General features: G+C 54.0%; 1 protein-coding gene across 1 annotated transcript in view; it reads right to left on the minus strand.

The window, feature by feature from the left end:
- ABCC8 (ATP binding cassette subfamily C member 8) overlaps positions 1-21,878 on the minus strand; it is a 166,353-nt gene that overhangs the window by 79,050 nt on the left and 65,425 nt on the right. The window contains exons 9-10 of the mRNA XM_066583718.1: positions 21,516-21,650; positions 16,747-16,909 (exon numbers count right to left, since the gene is read on the minus strand). Of these exons, the coding sequence (XP_066439815.1) occupies positions 16,747-16,909; positions 21,516-21,650 (298 nt within the window). The remainder of the gene's footprint in view (positions 1-16,746; positions 16,910-21,515; positions 21,651-21,878) is intronic.

Consider the following 21,878-nt stretch of genomic DNA (forward strand, 5'->3'; position numbering starts at 1 on the left):
CCAGACCCCAAGACTACAGACAGACCCCCAACATACAGTACCAGACCACTAGACTACAGATAGACCCATAACATACAGTACCGGACCCCAGACTACAAAAAAGACCCCTAACATACAGTACCAGACCCTCAGACTACAGATAGACCCCCCCAACATACAGCACCAGACTGATAGACTACAGACAGACCCCCAACATACAGTACCGGACCCCAGACTACAGATAGACCCCCAACATACAGTACCAGACCGCTAGACTACAGATAGACCCATAACATACAGTACCAGACCCCCAGACTTCAGATAGACGCCCAACATACAGCACCAGACCCCACGACTACAGACAGACCCCCAACATACAGTACCAGACCCCCAGACTACAGAAAGACCCCTAACATACAGTACCGGACCCCCAGACTACAGACAGACCCCTAACATACATAACCAGACCCCAGATTACAGATAGACGCCCCAACATACAGCACAAGACCCCAAGACTACAGACAGAGCCCCAACATACAGTAGCAGACCCTCAGACTACAGATAGACCCATAACATACAGTACCGGACCCCAGACTACAGAAAGACCGCTAACATACAGTACCAGACCCCCAGACTACAGATAGACCCCCAACATACAGCACCGGACCCCAGACTACAGACAAACCCCCAACATACAGTACCAGACCGCTAGACTACAGACAGCCCTCCAACATACACTACTGGACCCCCAGACTACAGACAGACCCCTAACATACATAACCAGACCCCAGATTACAGATAGACGCCCAACATACAGCACCAGACCCCAAGACTACAGACAGACCCCCAACATACAGTAGCAGACCCTCGGACTACAGATAGACCCATAACATACAGTACCAGACCCCCAGACTACAGAAAGACCCCTAACATGCAGTACTAGACCCCCAGACTACAGATAGACCCCTAACATAAAGTACCAGTCCCTCAGACTAACGATAGACCCCCCAACATACAGCACCAGACTGATAGACTACAGACAGACCCCCAACATACAGTACCGGACCCCAGACTACAGATAGACCCCCAACATACATAACCAGACCCCCAGACTTCAGATAGACCGCTAACATACAGTACCAGACCCCCAGACTACAGATAGACCCCCAACATACAGTACCAGACCCCCAGACTACAGATAGACCCCCCAACATACAGCACCAGACTGACAGACTACAGACAGACCCCCAACATACAGTACCAGACCCCAGACTACTGATAGACCCCCAACATACAGTACTGGACCCCCAGAATACAGATAGACCGCTAACATACATAACCGGACCCCCAGACTACAGATAGACCCCCCCCAACATACAGCACCAGACCCCCAGACTACAGACAGACCCCCAACATATAGTACTGGACTCTCGGACTACAGATAGACCCCCAACATACAGTACTGGACCCCCAGACTACAGATAGACCCCCAACATACAGTACTGGACCCCCAGACTACAGATAGACCCCCAACATACAGTACCGGACTCCCAGACTACAGATAGACCCCCAACCTACAGTTGCGGACCCCCAGACTACAGACAGACCCCCAACATACAGTAGCGGACCGCCAGACTACAGATAGACCCTCTACATACAGTACCGGACCCCAGACTACAGATAGACCCCCAACATACAGCACCAGACCCCAGACTATAGACAGACCCCCAACATACAGTACTGGACCCCCAGACTACAGACAGACCCCCAACATACAGTACCGGACCCCCAGACTACAGACAGACCCCCAACATACAGTACCGGACCCCCAGACTACAGACCGACCCCCGAACATACAGTACTGGACCCCCAGACTACAGACCGACCCCCAACATACAGTACCGGACCCCCAGACTACAGACAGACCCCCAACATACAGTACCGGACCCCCAGACTACAGACAGACCCCCAACATACAGTACCGGACCCCAGACTATAGACAAACCCCCAACATACAGTACCAGACCCCCGGACTATGGACAGACCCCCCCAACATACAGTACCAGACTCCAGACTACAGACAGACCCCCAACATACAGTACTGGACCCCCAGACTACAGACAGACCCCCAACATACAGTACTGGACCCCCAGACTACAGACAGACCCCAACATACAGTACTGGACCCCCAGACTACAGACAGACCCCAACATACAGTACTGGACCCCCAGACTACAGATAGACCCCCAACATACAGTACCGGACCCCCAGACTACAGACAGACCCGTAACATACAGTAGCGGACCCCCAGACTACAGACAGACCCGTAACATACAGTAGCGGACCCCCAGACTACAGATAGATCCACCAACATACAGTACCGGACGCCAAGACTACAGACAGACCCCCCAACATACAGTACTGGACCCCCAGACTACAGACAGTCCCCAACATACAGTACTGGACCCCCAGACTACAGATAGACCCCCAACATACAGTACTGGACCCCCAGACTACAGATAGACCCCCAACATACAGTACCGGACTCCCAGACTACAGATAGACCCCCAACCTACAGTTACGGACCCCCAGACTACAGACAGACCCCCAACATACAGTAGCGGACCCCCAGACTACAGATAGACCCCCAACATACAGCACCAGACCCCAGACTACAGACAGACCCTCAACATACAGTACTGGACCCCCAGACTACAGACAGACCCCCAACATACAGTACCGGACCCCCAGACTACAGACAGACCCCCAACATACAGTACCGGACCCCCAGACTACAGACCGACCCCCGAACATACAGTACTGGACCCCCAGACTACAGACCGACCCCCAACATACAGTACCGGACCCCCAGACTACAGACAGACCCCCAACATACAGTACCGGACCCCCAGACTACAGACAGACCCCCAACATACAGTACCGGAAACCCCAGACTACAGACAGACCCCAAACATACAGTACCAGACCCCTAGAATAAAGACAGACCCCTAACATACAATACCAGACTCTCAGACTACAGACAGACCTCTAACATACAGTACCGAACCCTGGGATTATAGACATACCACCAACACACAATACGGGACCCCAGACTACAGACAGACCCCTAACATACAGTACCGAACCCTGGGATTATAGACATACCACCAACACGCAATACCGGATCCCCAGACTACAGACAGACCCCCTAACATACAGTACCAGACCCCAGACTACAAACAGACCCCTAACATACAGTACCGGACCCCCAGACTACAAACAGACCCCTAACATACAGTACCGGACCCCCAGACTACAAACAGACCCCTAAGATACAGTACCGGATCCCCAGACTACAGACAAATCCCCAACATACAGTACTGGACCCCCAGACTACAGAGACCCCCTAACATACAGTACCAGACCCCAGACTACAAACAGACCCCTAACATACAGTACCGGACCCCCAGACTACAAACAGACCCCTAACATACAGTACCGGACCCCCAGACTACAAACAGACCCCTAAGATACAGTACCGGATCCCCAGACTACAGACAAATCCCCAACATACAGTACTGGACCCCCAGACTACAGACAGACCCCAACATACAGTACCGGACCCCAGACTATAGACAAACCCCCAACATATAGTACCAGACCCCCGGACTATGGACAGACCCCCCCAACATACAGTACCAGACTCCAGACTACAGACAAATCCCCAACATACAGTACTGGACCCCCAGACTACAGACAGACCCCAACATACAGTACTGGACCCCCAGACTACAGACAGACCCCAACATACAGTACTGGACCCCCAGACTACAGATAGACCCCCAACATACAGTACCGGACCCCCAGACTACAGACAGACCCGTAACATACAGTAGCGGACCCCCAGACTACAGATAGATCCACCAACATACAGTACCGGACGCCAAGACTACAGACAGACCCCCCAACATACAGTACTGGACCCCCAGACTACAGACAGTCCCCAACATACAGTACTGGACCCCCAGACTACAGATAGACTCCCAACATATAGTACCGGACTCCCAGACTACAGATAGACCCCCAACCTACAGTTGCGGACCCCCAGACTACAGACAGACCCCCAACATACAGTAGCGGACCGCCAGACTACAGATAGACCCTCTACATACAGTACCGGACCCCAGACTACAGATAGACCCCCAACATACAGCACCAGACCCCAGACTACAGACAGACCCCCAACATACAGTACTGGACCCCCAGACTACAGACAGACCCCCAACATACAGTACCGGACCCCCAGACTACAGACAGACCCCCAACATACAGTACCGGACCCCCAGACTACAGACCGACCCCCGAACATACAGTACTGGACCCCCAGACTACAGACCGACCCCCAACATACAGTACCGGACCCCCAGACTACAGACAGACCCCCAACATACAGTACCGGACCCCCAGACTACAGACAGACCCCCAACATACAGTACCGGACCCCAGACTATAGACAAACCCCCAACATACAGTACCAGACCCCCGGACTATGGACAGACCCCCCCAACATACAGTACCAGACCCCAGACTACAGACAGACCCCCAACATACAGTACTGGACCCCCAGACAACAGACAGACCCCAACATACAGTACTGGACCCCCAGACTATAGACAGACCCCCAACATACAGTAGCGGACCCCCAGACTACAGATAGATCCCCCAACATACAGTACCGGACGCCAAGACTACAGACAGACCCCCCAACATACAGTACTGGACCCCCAGACTACAGACAGACCCCAACATACAGTACTGGACCCCCAGACTACAAATAGACCCCCAACATACAGTACCGGACGCCAAGACTACAGACAGACCCCCAACATACAGTAGCGGACCCCCAGACTACAGATAGATCCCCCAACATACAGTACCGGACGCCAAGACTACAGACAGACCCCCCAACATACAGTACTGGACCCCCAGACTACAGACAGACCCCAACATACAGTACTGGACCCCCAGACTACAGATAGACCCCCAACATACAGTACCGGACCCCAGACTATAGACAGACCCCCAACCTACAGTTGCGGACCCCCAGACTACAGATAGACCCTCTACATACAGTACCGGACCCCAGACTACAGATAGACCCCCAACATACAGCACCGGACCCCAGACTACAGACAGACCCCCAACATGCAGTACCGGACCCCCAGACTACAGACAGACCCCCAACATACAGTACCGGACCCCCAGACTATAGACCGACCCCCCAACATACAGTACTGGACCCCCAGATTACAGACCGACCCCCAACATACAGTACCGGGCCCCCAGACTACAGACCGACCCCCCAACATACAGTACTGGACCCCCAGACTACAGATGGACCCCCAACATACAGTACCGGACGCCAAGACTACAGACAGACCCCCCAACATACAGTACCGGACTCCCAGACTACAGACAGACCCCCAACATACAGTAGCGGACCCCCAGACTACAGATAGATCCCCCAACATACAGTACCGGACGCCAAGACTACAGACAGACCCCCCAACATACAGTACTGGACCCCCAGACTACAGACAGACCCCAACTTACAGTACTGGACCCCCAGACTACAGATAGACCCCCAACATACAGTACCGGACCCCAGACTATAGACAGACCCCCAACCTACAGTTGCGGACCCCCAGACTACAGACAGACCCCCAACATACAGTAGCAGACCCCCAGACTACAGATAGACCCCCAACATACAGCACCGGACCCCAGACTACAGACAGACCCCCAACATACAGTACCGGACCCCCAGACTACAGACCGCCCCCCAACATACAGTACCGGACCCCCAGACTACAGACACACCCCCAACATACAGTACCGGACCCCCAGACTACAGACCGACCCCCCCAACATACAGAACTGGACCCCCAGACAACAGACAGACCCCCAACATACAGAGCTGGGAAAGCGGGCACTGTTTTCTGAGGGGGGGGGGCAATGTTAGTGAGGGGATGGGGTAATTATTACTGAGGGGTTTGCACTATTGCCGAGCTTGGGGGGTAGGGAATGTTAGAGATGGGAGGGGGCAGTATTAGTGGGGGGGAGGTATTAGAGAGGGGGGAGCACTATTACCGAGCCGGGGGGTAAGTGGGGGGGGGAGTATTTGAGAAGGGGGGTCAGTATTAGTGTGTTGGGGGTCACTATTACCGAGCTGGGGGTGGGGCAGTATTAGTGGGGGGGCAGTATTAGTGTGTGGGGGGTCACTATTACCGAGCTAAGGGGGTTGGGAGGGGGGCAGTATTAGAGAGGGGGGTCAGTATTAGTGTGTTGGGGGTTACCATTACCGAGCTGGGGGGGGCAGTATTAGTGTGTGGGGGGTCACTATTACTGAGCTGGGGGGTTGGGGGGGGGGTATTAGAGAGGGGGGTCAGTATTAGTGTGTTGGGGGTCACTATTACCGAGCTGGGGGTGGGGCAGTATTAGTGGGGGGGCAGTATTAGTGTGTGGGGGGTCACTATTACCGAGCTAAGGGGGTTGGGAGGGGGGCAGTATTAGAGAGGGGGGTCAGTATTAGTGTGTTGGGGGTTACCATTACCGAGCTGGGGGGGGCAGTATTAGTGTGTGGGGGGTCACTATTACTGAGCTGGGGGGTTGGGGGGTCAGTATTAGTGTGTTGGGGGTCACTATTACCGAGCTGGGGGCGGGGCAGTATTAGTGGGGGGTCAGTATTAGTGTCTGGGGGTCACTATTACCGAGCTGGGGGCGGGAAGGAGGAGGGCAGTATTAGAGAGGGGGGTCACTATTAGTGGGGGGTCAGTATTAGTGTGTTGGGGGTCACTATTACCAAGACGGGGGGGGGGCAGTATTAGTATGTGGGGGGTCACTATTACCGAGCTAAGGGGGGGGAGGGGGGTCAGTATTAGTGTGTGGGGGGTCACTATTACTGAGCTGGGGGGAGCAGTATTAGAGAGGGGGGTCAGTATTAGTGTGTTGGGGGTCACTATTACCGAGCTGGGGGGGGGGCCAGTATTAGAGAGGGGCGGTATTAGTGTGTTGGGGGTCACTATTACCGAGCTGGGGGCGGGGCAGTATTAGTGGGGGGTCAGTATTAGTGTCTGGGGGTCACTATTACCGAGCTGGGGGCGGGAAGGAGGAGGGCAGTATTAGAGAGGGGGGTCACTATTAGTGACCCCCAACACACTAATACTGACCCCCCACTAATAGTGACCCCCCTCTCTAATACTGCCCTCCTCCTTCCCGCCCCCAGCTCGGTAATAGTGACCCCCAGACACTAATACTGACCCCCCACTAATACTGCCCCGCCCCCAGCTCGGTAATAGTGACCCCCAACACACTAATACTGACCCCCCAACCCCCCTGCTCAGTAATAGTGACCCCCAACACACTAATACTGACCCCCCACTATTACCAAGACGGGGGGGGGGGCAGTATTAGTGTGTGGGGGGTCACTATTACCGAGCTAAGGGGGGGGAGGGGGGTCAGTATTAGTGTGTGGGGGGTCACTATTACTGAGCTGGGGGGAGCAGTATTAGAGAGGGGGGTCAGTATTAGTGTCTGGGGGTCACTATTACCGAGCTGGGGGGTCAGTATTAGTGTGTGGGGGGGTCACTATTACCGAGCTGGGGGGGGGGCAGTATTAGTGGGGGGGGTCAGTATTAGTGTCAGGGGGTCACTATTACCGAGCTGGGGGCGGGGGACAGTATTAGTGGGGGGTAAATATTAGTGGGGGGTCAGTATTAGTGGGGGGTCAGTATTAGTGTCAGGGGGTCACTATTACCGAGTTGGGGGGGCAGTATTAGTGGGGGGTCAGTATTAGTGTCTGGGGGGGTCACTATTACCGAGCTGGGGGGGAAGTATTAGTGGGGGGTCAGTATTAGTGGGGGGTCAGTATTAGTGTCTGGGGGGTCACTATTACCGAGCTGGGGGGGCAGTATTAGTGGGGGGTCAGTATTAGTGGCGGGTCAGTATTAGTGGCGGGTCAGTATTAGTGTCCGGGGGGGTCACTATTACCGAGCTGGGGGGGGGCAGTATTAGTGGGGGGTCAGTATTAGTGTCTGGGGGGTCACTATTACCGAGCTGGGGGGGGGGGGGCTGTATTAGTGGGGGGTCAGTATTAGTGTCTGGGGGGGTCACTATTACCGAGCTGGGGGGGGCAGTATTAGTGGGGGGTCAGTATTAGTGGGGGGTCAGTATTAGTGTCTGGGGGGTCACTATTACCGAGCTGGGGGGGGCAGTATTAGTGGGGGGTCAGTATTAGTGGGGGGTCAGTATTAGTGTCTGGGGGGTCACTATTACCGAGCTGGGGGGCAGTATTAGTGGGGGGTCAGTATTAGTGGGGGGTCAGTATTAGTGTCTGGGGGGTCACTATTACCGAGCTGGGGGGGGCAGTATTAGTGGGGGGTCAGTATTAGTGTCTGGGGGGTCAGTATTAGTGTCTGGGGGGTCACTATTACCGAGCTGGGGGGCAGTATTAGTGGGGGGTCAGTATTAGTGGGGGGTCAGTATTAGTGTCTGGGGGGTCACTATTACCGAGCTGGGGGGGGGGCAGTATTAGTGGGGGGTCAGTATTAGTGTCTGGGGGGTCAGTATTAGTGTCTGGGGGTCACTGTTACCGAGCTGGGGGGGCAGTATTAGTGGGGGGTCAGTATTAGTGTGTTGGGGGTCACTATTACCGAGCTGGGGGGGGGGCAGTATTAGTGGGGGGTCAGTATTAGTGTCTGGGGGTCACTATTACCGAGCTGGGGGGGGGCAGTATTAGTGGGGGGTCAGTATTAGTGGGAGGTCAGTATTAGTGGGAGGTCAGTATTAGTGTCTGGGGGTCACTATTACTGAGCTGGGGGGGGGGCAGTATTAGTGGGGGGGTCAGTATTAGTGGGGGGTCAGTATTAGTGTCTGGGGGGTCACTATTACCGAGTTGGGGGGCAGTATTAGTGGGGGGTCAGTATTAGTGTCTGGGGGTCACTATTACCGAGCTGGGGGGGGCAGTATTAGTGGGGGGTCAGTATTAGTGTCTGGGGGGTCACTATTACCCAGTTGGGGGGGGCAGTATTAGTGGGGGTCAGTATTAGTGTCTGGGGGGTCACTATTACCCAGTTGGGGGGTCAGTATTAGTGGGGGGTCAGTATTAGTGTCTGGGGGGGTCACTATTACCCAGTTGGGGGGGTCAGTATTAGTGGGGGTCAGTATTAGTGTCTGGGGGTCACTATTACCCAGTTGGGGGGGGGCAGTATTAGTGGGGGTCAGTATTAGTGTCTGGGGGTCACTATTACCCAGTTGGGGGGGTCAGTATTAGTGTCTGGGGGGGGTCACTATTACCCAGTTGGGGGGGTCAGTATTAGTGGGGGTCAGTATTAGTGTCTGGGGGGTCACTATTACCCAGGGGGGGGGGGCAGTATTAGTGGGGGTCAGTATTAGTGTCTGGGGGGTCACTATTACCCAGTTGGGGGGGTCAGTATTAGTGGGGGTCAGTATTAGTGTCTGGGGGGGTCACTATTACCCAGGGGGGGGGCAGTATTAGTGGGGGTCAGTATTAGTGTCTGGGGGGGTCACTATTACCCAGTTGGGGGGGTCAGAATTAGTGGGGGTCAGTATTAGTGACCGGATCCCCAGACTACAGACAAATCCCCAACATACAGTACTGGACCCCCAGACTACAGAGACCCCCTAACATACAGTACCAGACCCCAGACTACAAACAGACCCCTAACATACAGTACCGGACCCCCAGACTACAAACAGACCCCTAACATACAGTACCGGACCCCCAGACTACAAACAGACCCCTAAGATACAGTACCGGATCCCCAGACTACAGACAAATCCCCAACATACAGTACTGGACCCCCAGACTACAGACAGACCCCAACATACAGTACCGGACCCCAGACTATAGACAAACCCCCAACATATAGTACCAGACCCCCGGACTATGGACAGACCCCCCCAACATACAGTACCAGACTCCAGACTACAGACAAATCCCCAACATACAGTACTGGACCCCCAGACTACAGACAGACCCCAACATACAGTACTGGACCCCCAGACTACAGACAGACCCCAACATACAGTACTGGACCCCCAGACTACAGATAGACCCCCAACATACAGTACCGGACCCCCAGACTACAGACAGACCCGTAACATACAGTAGCGGACCCCCAGACTACAGATAGATCCACCAACATACAGTACCGGACGCCAAGACTACAGACAGACCCCCCAACATACAGTACTGGACCCCCAGACTACAGACAGTCCCCAACATACAGTACTGGACCCCCAGACTACAGATAGACTCCCAACATATAGTACCGGACTCCCAGACTACAGATAGACCCCCAACCTACAGTTGCGGACCCCCAGACTACAGACAGACCCCCAACATACAGTAGCGGACCGCCAGACTACAGATAGACCCTCTACATACAGTACCGGACCCCAGACTACAGATAGACCCCCAACATACAGCACCAGACCCCAGACTACAGACAGACCCCCAACATACAGTACTGGACCCCCAGACTACAGACAGACCCCCAACATACAGTACCGGACCCCCAGACTACAGACAGACCCCCAACATACAGTACCGGACCCCCAGACTACAGACCGACCCCCGAACATACAGTACTGGACCCCCAGACTACAGACCGACCCCCAACATACAGTACCGGACCCCCAGACTACAGACAGACCCCCAACATACAGTACCGGACCCCCAGACTACAGACAGACCCCCAACATACAGTACCGGACCCCAGACTATAGACAAACCCCCAACATACAGTACCAGACCCCCGGACTATGGACAGACCCCCCCAACATACAGTACCAGACCCCAGACTACAGACAGACCCCCAACATACAGTACTGGACCCCCAGACAACAGACAGACCCCAACATACAGTACTGGACCCCCAGACTATAGACAGACCCCCAACATACAGTAGCGGACCCCCAGACTACAGATAGATCCCCCAACATACAGTACCGGACGCCAAGACTACAGACAGACCCCCCAACATACAGTACTGGACCCCCAGACTACAGACAGACCCCAACATACAGTACTGGACCCCCAGACTACAAATAGACCCCCAACATACAGTACCGGACGCCAAGACTACAGACAGACCCCCAACATACAGTAGCGGACCCCCAGACTACAGATAGATCCCCCAACATACAGTACCGGACGCCAAGACTACAGACAGACCCCCCAACATACAGTACTGGACCCCCAGACTACAGACAGACCCCAACATACAGTACTGGACCCCCAGACTACAGATAGACCCCCAACATACAGTACCGGACCCCAGACTATAGACAGACCCCCAACCTACAGTTGCGGACCCCCAGACTACAGACAGACCCCCAACATACAGTAGCGGACCCCCAGACTACAGATAGACCCTCTACATACAGTACCGGACCCCAGACTACAGATAGACCCCCAACATACAGCACCGGACCCCAGACTACAGACAGACCCCCAACATGCAGTACCGGACCCCCAGACTACAGACAGACCCCCAACATACAGTACCGGACCCCCAGACTATAGACCGACCCCCCAACATACAGTACTGGACCCCCAGATTACAGACCGACCCCCAACATACAGTACCGGGCCCCCAGACTACAGACCGACCCCCCAACATACAGTACTGGACCCCCAGACTACAGATGGACCCCCAACATACAGTACCGGACGCCAAGACTACAGACAGACCCCCCAACATACAGTACCGGACTCCCAGACTACAGACAGACCCCCAACATACAGTAGCGGACCCCCAGACTACAGATAGATCCCCCAACATACAGTACCGGACGCCAAGACTACAGACAGACCCCCCAACATACAGTACTGGACCCCCAGACTACAGACAGACCCCAACTTACAGTACTGGACCCCCAGACTGCAGATAGACCCCCAACATACAGTACCGGACCCCAGACTATAGACAGACCCCCAACCTACAGTTGCGGACCCCCAGACTACAGACAGACCCCCAACATACAGTACCGGACGCCAAGACTACAGACAGACCCCCAACATACAGTAGCAGACCCCCAGACTACAGATAGACCCCCAACATACAGCACCGGACCCCAGACTACAGACAGACCCCCAACATACAGTACCGGACCCCCAGACTACAGACCGCCCCCCAACATACAGTACCGGACCCCCAGACTACAGACACACCCCCAACATACAGTACCGGACCCCCAGACTACAGACCGACCCCCCCAACATACAGAACTGGACCCCCAGACAACAGACAGACCCCCAACATACAGAGCTGGGAAAGCGGGCACTGTTTTCTGAGGGGGGGGGGGCAATGTTAGTGAGGGGATGGGGTAATTATTACTGAGGGGTTTGCACTATTGCCGAGCTTGGGGGGTAGGGAATGTTAGAGATGGGAGGGGGCAGTATTAGTGGGGGGGAGGTATTAGAGAGGGGGGAGCACTATTACCGAGCCGGGGGGTAAGTGGGGGGGGGAGTATTTGAGAAGGGGGGTCAGTATTAGTGTGTTGGGGGTCACTATTACCGAGCTGGGGGTGGGGCAGTATTAGTGGGGGGGCAGTATTAGTGTGTGGGGGGTCACTATTACCGAGCTAAGGGGGTTGGGAGGGGGGCAGTATTAGAGAGGGGGGTCAGTATTAGTGTGTTGGGGGTTACCATTACCGAGCTGGGGGGGGGCAGTATTAGTGTGTGGGGGGTCACTATTACTGAGCTGGGGGGTTGGGGGGGGGGTATTAGAGAGGGGGGTCAGTATTAGTGTGTTGGGGGTCACTATTACCGAGCTGGGGGTGGGGCAGTATTAGTGGGGGGGCAGTATTAGTGTGTGGGGGGTCACTATTACCGAGCTAAGGGGGTTGGGAGGGGGGCAGTATTAGAGAGGGGGGTCAGTATTAGTGTGTTGGGGGTTACCATTACCGAGCTGGGGGGGGCAGTATTAGTGTGTGGGGGGTCACTATTACTGAGCTGGGGGGTTGGGGGGTCAGTATTAGTGTGTTGGGGGTCACTATTACCGAGCTGGGGGCGGGGCAGTATTAGTGGGGGGTCAGTATTAGTGTCTGGGGGTCACTATTACCGAGCTGGGGGCGGGAAGGAGGAGGGCAGTATTAGAGAGGGGGGTCACTATTAGTGGGGGGTCAGTATTAGTGTGTTGGGGGTCACTATTACCAAGACGGGGGGGGGCAGTATTAGTATGTGGGGGGTCACTATTACCGAGCTAAGGGGGGGGGGGGGGGGGGTCAGTATTAGTGTGTGGGGGGTCACTATTACTGAGCTGGGGGGAGCAGTATTAGAGAGGGGGGTCAGTATTAGTGTGTTGGGGGTCACTATTACCGAGCTGGGGGGGGGGGCCAGTATTAGAGAGGGGCGGTATTAGTGTGTTGGGGGTCACTATTACCGAGCTGGGGGCGGGGCAGTATTAGTGGGGGGTCAGTATTAGTGTCTGGGGGTCACTATTACCGAGCTGGGGGCGGGAAGGAGGAGGGCAGTATTAGAGAGGGGGGTCACTATTAGTGACCCCCAACACACTAATACTGACCCCCCACTAATAGTGACCCCCCTTTCTAATACTGCCCTCCTCCTTCCCGCCCCCAGCTCGGTAATAGTGACCCCCAGACACTAATACTGACCCCCCACTAATACTGCCCCGCCCCCAGCTCGGTAATAGTGACCCCCAACACACTAATACTGACCCCCCAACCCCCCTGCTCAGTAATAGTGACCCCCAACACACTAATACTGACCCCCCACTATTACCAAGACGGGGGGGGGGCAGTATTAGTGTGTGGGGGGTCACTATTACCGAGCTAAGGGGGGGGAGGGGGGTCAGTATTAGTGTGTGGGGGGTCACTATTACTGAGCTGGGGGGAGCAGTATTAGAGAGGGGGGTCAGTATTAGTGTGTTGGGGGTCACTATTACCGAGCTGGGGGGGGGGGCCAGTATTAGAGAGGGGGGTCAGTATTAGTGTCTGGGGGTCACTATTACCGAGCTGGGGGGTCAGTATTAGTGTGTGGGGGGGTCACTATTACCGAGCTGGGGGGGGGGCAGTATTAGTGGGGGGGGTCAGTATTAGTGTCAGGGGGTCACTATTACCGAGCTGGGGGCGGGGGACAGTATTAGTGGGGGGTAAATATTAGTGGGGGGTCAGTATTAGTGGGGGGTCAGTATTAGTGTCAGGGGGTCACTATTACCGAGTTGGGGGGGCAGTATTAGTGGGGGGTCAGTATTAGTGTCTGGGGGGGTCACTATTACCGAGCTGGGGGGGAAGTATTAGTGGGGGGTCAGTATTAGTGGGGGGTCAGTATTAGTGTCTGGGGGGTCACTATTACCGAGCTGGGGGGGCAGTATTAGTGGGGGGTCAGTATTAGTGGCGGGTCAGTATTAGTGGCGGGTCAGTATTAGTGTCCGGGGGGGTCACTATTACCGAGCTGGGGGGGGGGGCAGTATTAGTGGGGGGTCAGTATTAGTGTCTGGGGGGTCACTATTACCGAGCTGGGGGGGGGGGGCTGTATTAGTGGGGGGTCAGTATTAGTGTCTGGGGGGGTCACTATTACCGAGCTGGGGGGGCAGTATTAGTGGGGGGTCAGTATTAGTGGGGGGTCAGTATTAGTGTCTGGGGGGTCACTATTACCGAGCTGGGGGGGGGCAGTATTAGTGGGGGGTCAGTATTAGTGGGGGGTCAGTATTAGTGTCTGGGGGGTCACTATTACCGAGCTGGGGGGCAGTATTAGTGGGGGGTCAGTATTAGTGGGGGGTCAGTATTAGTGTCTGGGGGGTCACTATTACCGAGCTGGGGGGGGCAGTATTAGTGGGGGGTCAGTATTAGTGTCTGGGGGGTCAGTATTAGTGTCTGGGGGGTCACTATTACCGAGCTGGGGGGCAGTATTAGTGGGGGGTCAGTATTAGTGGGGGGTCAGTATTAGTGTCTGGGGGGTCACTATTACCGAGCTGGGGGGGGGGGCAGTATTAGTGGGGGGTCAGTATTAGTGTCTGGGGGGTTAGTATTAGTGTCTGGGGGTCACTGTTACCGAGCTGGGGGGGGGCAGTATTAGTGGGGGGTCAGTATTAGTGTGTTGGGGGTCACTATTACCGAGCTGGGGGGGGGGCAGTATTAGTGGGGGGTCAGTATTAGTGTCTGGGGGTCACTATTACCGAGCTGGGGGGGGGCAGTATTAGTGGGGGGTCAGTATTAGTGGGAGGTCAGTATTAGTGGGAGGTCAGTATTAGTGTCTGGGGGTCACTATTACTGAGCTGGGGGGGGGCAGTATTAGTGGGGGGGTCAGTATTAGTGGGGGGTCAGTATTAGTGTCTGGGGGGTCACTATTACCGAGTTGGGGGGCAGTATTAGTGGGGGGTCAGTATTAGTGTCTGGGGGTCACTATTACCGAGCTGGGGGGGGGCAGTATTAGTGGGGGGTCAGTATTAGTGTCTGGGGGGTCACTATTACCCAGTTGGGGGGGCAGTATTAGTGGGGGTCAGTATTAGTGTCTGGGGGGTCACTATTACCCAGTTGGGGGGTCAGTATTAGTGGGGGGTCAGTATTAGTGTCTGGGGGGGTCACTATTACCCAGTTGGGGGGGTCAGTATTAGTGGGGGTCAGTATTAGTGTCTGGGGGTCACTATTACCCAGTTGGGGGGGGGCAGTATTAGTGGGGGTCAGTATTAGTGTCTGGGGGTCACTATTACCCAGTTGGGGGGGTCAGTATTAGTGTCTGGGGGGGGTCACTATTACCCAGTTGGGGGGGTCAGTATTAGTGGGGGTCAGTATTAGTGTCTGGGGGGTCACTATTACCCAGGGGGGGGGGCAGTATTAGTGGGGGTCAGTATTAGTGTCTGGGGGGTCACTATTACCCAGTTGGGGGGGGTCAGTATTAGTGGGGGTCAGTATTAGTGTCTGGGGGGGGTCACTATTACCCAGGGGGGGGGGCAGTATTAGTGGGGGTCAGTATTAGTGTCTGGGGGGGTCACTATTACCCAGTTGGGGGGGTCAGTATTAGTGGGGGTCAGTATTAGTGTCTGGGGGGTCACTATTACCCAGTTGGGGGGGTCAGTATTAGTGGGGGTCAGTATTAGTGTCTGGGGGTCACTATTACCCAGTTGGGGGGTCAGTATTAGTGGGGGTCAGTATTAGTGTCTGGGGGGTCACTATTACCCAGTTGGGGGGGTCAGTATTAGTGGGGGTCAGTATTAGTGTCTGGGGGTCACTATTACCCAGTTGGGGGGGTCAGTATTAGTGGGGGTCAGTATTAGTGTCTGGGGGGTCACTATTACCCAGTTGGGGGGGTCAGTATTAGTGGGGGTCAGTATTAGTGTCTGGGGGTCACTATTACCCAGTTGGGGGGGTCAGTATTAGTGGGGGTCAGTATTAGTGTCTGGGGGGTCACTATTACCCAGTTGGGGGGGTCAGTATTAGTGTCTGGGGGGTCACTATTACCCAGTTGGGGGGGTCAGTATTAGTGGGGGTCAGTATTAGTGTCTGGGGGGTCACTATTACCCAGTTGGGGGGGTCAGTATTAGTGGGGGTCAGTATTAGTGTCTGGGGGGTCACTATTACCCAGTTGGGGGGGTCAGTATTAGTGGGGGTCAGTATTAGTGTCTGGGGGGTCACTATTACCCAGTTGGGGGGGGGGCAGTATTAGTGTCTGGGGGTCACTATTACCCAGTTGGGGGGTCAGTATTAGTGGGGGTCACCTACTTGATATGGAGGTGTACAAGGCGAAGGCTCTCAGGCTGGTCATCTCCTTCTGGCGCGTCTCCTGCACGCTGCTGTGGAAGATGTGCTCCCAGGAGTAGAGCTTCAGCAGTTTGATGCCGCGCAGCATCTCGTTCGTCTTCTTCAGACGCTCGTTGGAATAATCCTTGAATGCGAAGACAAATCATTACAATGGTTGCTGATGTATTATAAGGCCCCGCAGCGCCGGACCCCGCGCATTGTATACGGTATGCCTGGTATATTGTACGGCACACGTTCCTGCGATGTCATGCGTTCTTGTGATGTCATGTGTACTTGTGATGTCATGTGTTCTTGCGATGTCATGCGTACTTGCGATGTCATGTGTACTTGTGATGTCATGTGTACTTGCGACGTCATGCGTTCTTGCGACGTCACGCGTTCTTGCGACGTCATGTGTACTTGTGATGTCACGTGTACTTGCGATGTCATGTGTACTTGCGATGTCATGCGTTCTTGCGACGTCACGCGTTCTTGCGACGTCACGCGTTCTTGCGATGTCACGCGTTCTTGCGATGTCACGCGTTCTTGCGATGTCACGTGTACTTGTGATGTCATGCGTTCTTGCGATGTCACGTGTACTTGTGATGTCATGTGTTCTTGCGATGTCATGCGTACTTGCGATGTCACGCGTTCTTACGATGTCATGTGTACTTGTGATGTCATGTGTACTTGCGACGTCATGCGTTCTTGCGACGTCACGCGTTCTTGCGACGTCATGTGTACTTGTGATGTCACGTGTACTTGCGATGTCATGTGTACTTGCGATGTCATGCGTTCTTGCGACGTCACGCGTTCTTGCGACGTCACGCGTTCTTGCGATGTCACGCGTTCTTGCGATGTCACGCGTTCTTGCGATGTCACGTGTACTTGTGATGTCATGCGTTCTTGCGACGTCACGCGTTCTTGCGACGTCACGCGTTCTTGCGATGTCACGCGTTCTTGCGATGTCACGTGTACTTGTGATGTCATGCGTTCTTGCGATGTCACGCGTTCTTGCGATGTCACGCGTACTTGCGATGTCACGTGTACTTGTGATGTCATGCGTTCTTGCGACGTCACAAGTACTTGCGATGTCATGTGTACTTGCGACGTCACGCGTTCTTGCGATGTCATGTGTACTTGCGATGTCATGCGTTCTTGCGACGTCATGCGTTCTTGCGATGTCATGCGTACTTGCGATGTCATGCGTACTTGCGATGTCACGCGTTCTTACGATGTCATGTGTACTTGCGACGTCATGCGTTCTTGCGACGTCACGCGTTCTTGCGACGTCACGCGTTCTTGCGACGTCAGGTGTACTTGCGATGTCATGTGTACTTGTGATGTCATGCGTTCCTGCGATGTCACGCGTTCTTGCGATGTCACGCGTTCTTGCGATGTCACGCGTTCTTGCGATGTCACGTGTACTTGTGATGTCACGCGTTCTTGCGATGTCACGCGTTCTTGCGATGTCACGTGTACTTGTGATGTCATGTGTACTTGTGATGTCACGCGTTCTTGCGATGTCACGCGTTCTTGCGATGTCACGTGTACTTGCGATGTCATGTGTACTTGCGATGTCACGCGTTCTTGCGATGTCATGTGTACTTGCGATGTCATGCGTTCTTGCGACGTCATGCGTTCTTGCGATGTCACGCGTTCTTGCGATGTCATGTGTACTTGCGATGTCATGCGTTCTTGCGACGTCATGCGTTCTTGCGATGTCACGCGTTCTTGCGATGTCATGTGTACTTGCGATGTCATGCGTTCTTGCGATGTCATGCGTACTTGCGATGTCACGCGTTCTTACGATGTCATGTGTACTTGTGATGTCATGTGTACTTGCGACGTCATGCGTTCTTGCGACGTCACGCGTTCTTGCGACGTCATGTGTACTTGTGATGTCACGTGTACTTGCGACGTTATGTGTACTTGTGATGTCACGTGTACTTGCGATGTCATGTGTACTTGCGATGTCATGCGTTCTTGCGACGTCACGCGTTCTTGCGACGTCACGCGTTCTTGCGATGTCACGCGTTCTTGCGATGTCACGCGTTCTTGCGATGTCACGTGTACTTGTGATGTCATGCGTTCTTGCGATGTCACGCGTTCTTGCGATGTCACGCGTACTTGCGATGTCACGTGTACTTGCGACGTCACGCGTTCTTGCGATGTCATGTGTACTTGCGATGTCATGCGTTCTTGCGACGTCATGCGTTCTTGCGATGTCATGCGTACTTGCGATGTCATGCGTACTTGTGATGTCACGCGTTCTTGCGATGTCACGCGTTCTTGCGATGTCATGTGTACTTGTGATGTCACGCGTTCTTGCGATGTCACGCGTTCTTGCGATGTCATGTGTACTTGTGATGTCACGCGTTCTTGTGATGTCATGTGTACTTGTGATGTCATGCGTTCTTGCGACGTCACTCGTACTTGCGATGTCACGCATTCTTGCGATGTCATGTGTACTTGTGATGTCATGCGTACTTGCGATGTCACGCGTTCTTACGATGTCATGTGTACTTGCGACGTCATGCGTTCTTGCGACGTCACGCGTTCTTGCGACGTCACGCGTTCTTGCGACGTCAGGTGTACTTGCGATGTCATGTGTACTTGTGATGTCATGCGTTCTTGTGATGTCATGCGTTCTTGCGATGTCATGTGTACTTGTGATGTCATGCGTTCTTGTGATGTCACGTGTTCTTGCGACGTCACGCGTTCTTGCAATGTCATGTGTACTTGTGATGTCACGCGTTCTTGTGAGGTCACGCATTCTTGCGATGTCACGTGTACTTGTGATGTCATGCATTCTTGCGATGTCATGTGTACTTGTGATGTCACGCGTTCTTGTGATGTCACGCGTTCTTGTGATGTCACGCGTTCTTGCGATGTCATGTGTACTTGTGATGTCACGCGTTCTTGCGACGTCACGCGTTCTTGCGATGTCATGTGTACTTGTGATGTCATGCGTTCTTGCGACGTCACTCGTACTTGCGATGTCACGCATTCTTGCGATGTCATGTGTACTTGTGATGTCACGCGTTCTTGCGATGTCACGCGTTCTTGCGATGTCATGTGTACTTGTGATGTCATGCGTTCTTGCGACGTCACTCGTACTTGCGATGTCACGCATTCTTGCGATGTCATGTGTACTTGTGATGTCATGCGTACTTGCGATGTCACGCGTTCTTACGATGTCATGTGTACTTGCGACGTCATGCGTTCTTGCGACGTCACGCGTTCTTGCGACGTCACGCGTTCTTGCGACGTCAGGTGTACTTGCGATGTCATGTGTACTTGTGATGTCATGCGTTCTTGTGATGTCATGCGTTCTTGCGATGTCATGTGTACTTGTGATGTCATGCGTTCTTGTGATGTCACGTGTTCTTGCGACGTCACGCGTTCTTGCAATGTCATGTGTACTTGTGATGTCACGCGTTCTTGTGAGGTCACGCATTCTTGCGATGTCACGCGTTCTTGTGATGTCACGCGTTCTTGTGATGTCACGCGTTCTTGTGATGTCACGCGTTCTTGCGATGTCATGTGTACTTGTGATGTCACGCGTTCTTGCGATGTCACGCGTTCTTGCGATGTCATGTGTACTTGTGATGTCACGCGTTCTTGTGATGTCATGTGTACTTGTGATGTCATGCGTTCTTGCGACGTCACGCGTACTTGTGATGCCATGTGTTCTTGCGACGTCACGTGTACTTGTGATGCCATGTGTTCTTGCGACGTCACGTGTACTTGTGATGCCATGTGTTCTTGCGACGTCACGTGTACTTGTGATGTCATGTGTTCTTGCGACGTCACGTGTACTTGTGATGTCATGCGTTCTTGCGACGTCACGCGTACTTGTGATGCCATGTGTTCTTGCGACGTCACGTGTACTTGTGATGTCATGTGTACTTGCGACGTCACGTGTACTTGTGATGCCATGTGTTCTTGCGACGTCACGTGTACTTGTGATGCCATGTGTTCTTGCGACGTCACGTGTACTTGTGATGTCATGTGTACTTGTGATGTCACGCGTTCTTGCGATGTCACGCGTTCTTGCGATGTCATGTGTACTTGTGATGTCACGCGTTCTTGTGATGTCATGTGTACTTGTGATGTCATGCGTTCTTGCGACGTCACGCGTACTTGTGATGCCATGTGTTCTTGCGACGTCACGTGTACTTGTGATGCCATGTGTTCTTGCGACGTCACGTGTACTTGTGATGCCATGTGTTCTTGCGACGTCACGTGTACTTGTGATGCCATGTGTTCTTGCGACGTCACGTGTACTTGTGATGCCATGTGTTCTTGCGACGTCACGCGTACTTGTGATGCCATGTGTTCTTGCGACGTCACGTGTACTTGTGATGCCATGTGTTCTTGCGACGTCACGTGTACTTGTGATGCCATGTGTTCTTGCGACGTCACGTGTACTTGTGATGCCATGTGTTCTTGCGACGTCATGTGTGTAGACGTGTCGGATTCAAAATTTCATCATCACAAAAATTCCAATAGCGTCGGATTGAAGCAGCAATATAACGATGTTGCGCCTCGGTCCAAAGTTACAAGACAGTATGAGGGTGATCATACACGCTCTTGTCCATAGAGCTAACAATCTCCACATATAACATGTATGCTAATAAGACACACAGAAAGCATCAACATGTAGGCTGGTGCACATGGATAAGACATGGGGCGCGTGTAACACAACACAGACAGGTAGATGAAGACACACAGCCGCCTGCTCCTACCAGCGTGCTCCTCTGTGCTTGAGACAGTTTGGTGGCTACGAAGTACTGCACGGGGGCGAGCACGATGATGACCGCGGCGCCGATCAAGGCGCTAATTCCCAGGATATAGTAGAGGAGGATGATCCCCACAATGATCTGCAAGAAGAAGAATCCCGTCACACTACAGGCGACCCACAACCACAAAACCTGCACTGGAGGTGACTGCCCCCCAAAAGTCACACTGTCAGTGGACTGGGAGGTGTGGGGCCTTATAATGTGGCCACCACACAGAAGTCACTCCATCAAACTGCCTAGAGGGGAAAGCAGCTGCGGGACACATCGCTGACCAGCCCTCCTGTGCTAGGATTGGGGTCTGGAGCCAGG

The sequence above is a fragment of the Eleutherodactylus coqui genome, chromosome 11, assembly GCF_035609145.1.
Source record: "Eleutherodactylus coqui strain aEleCoq1 chromosome 11, aEleCoq1.hap1, whole genome shotgun sequence".
NCBI classification, from domain to species: Eukaryota; Metazoa; Chordata; class Amphibia; order Anura; family Eleutherodactylidae; genus Eleutherodactylus; species Eleutherodactylus coqui.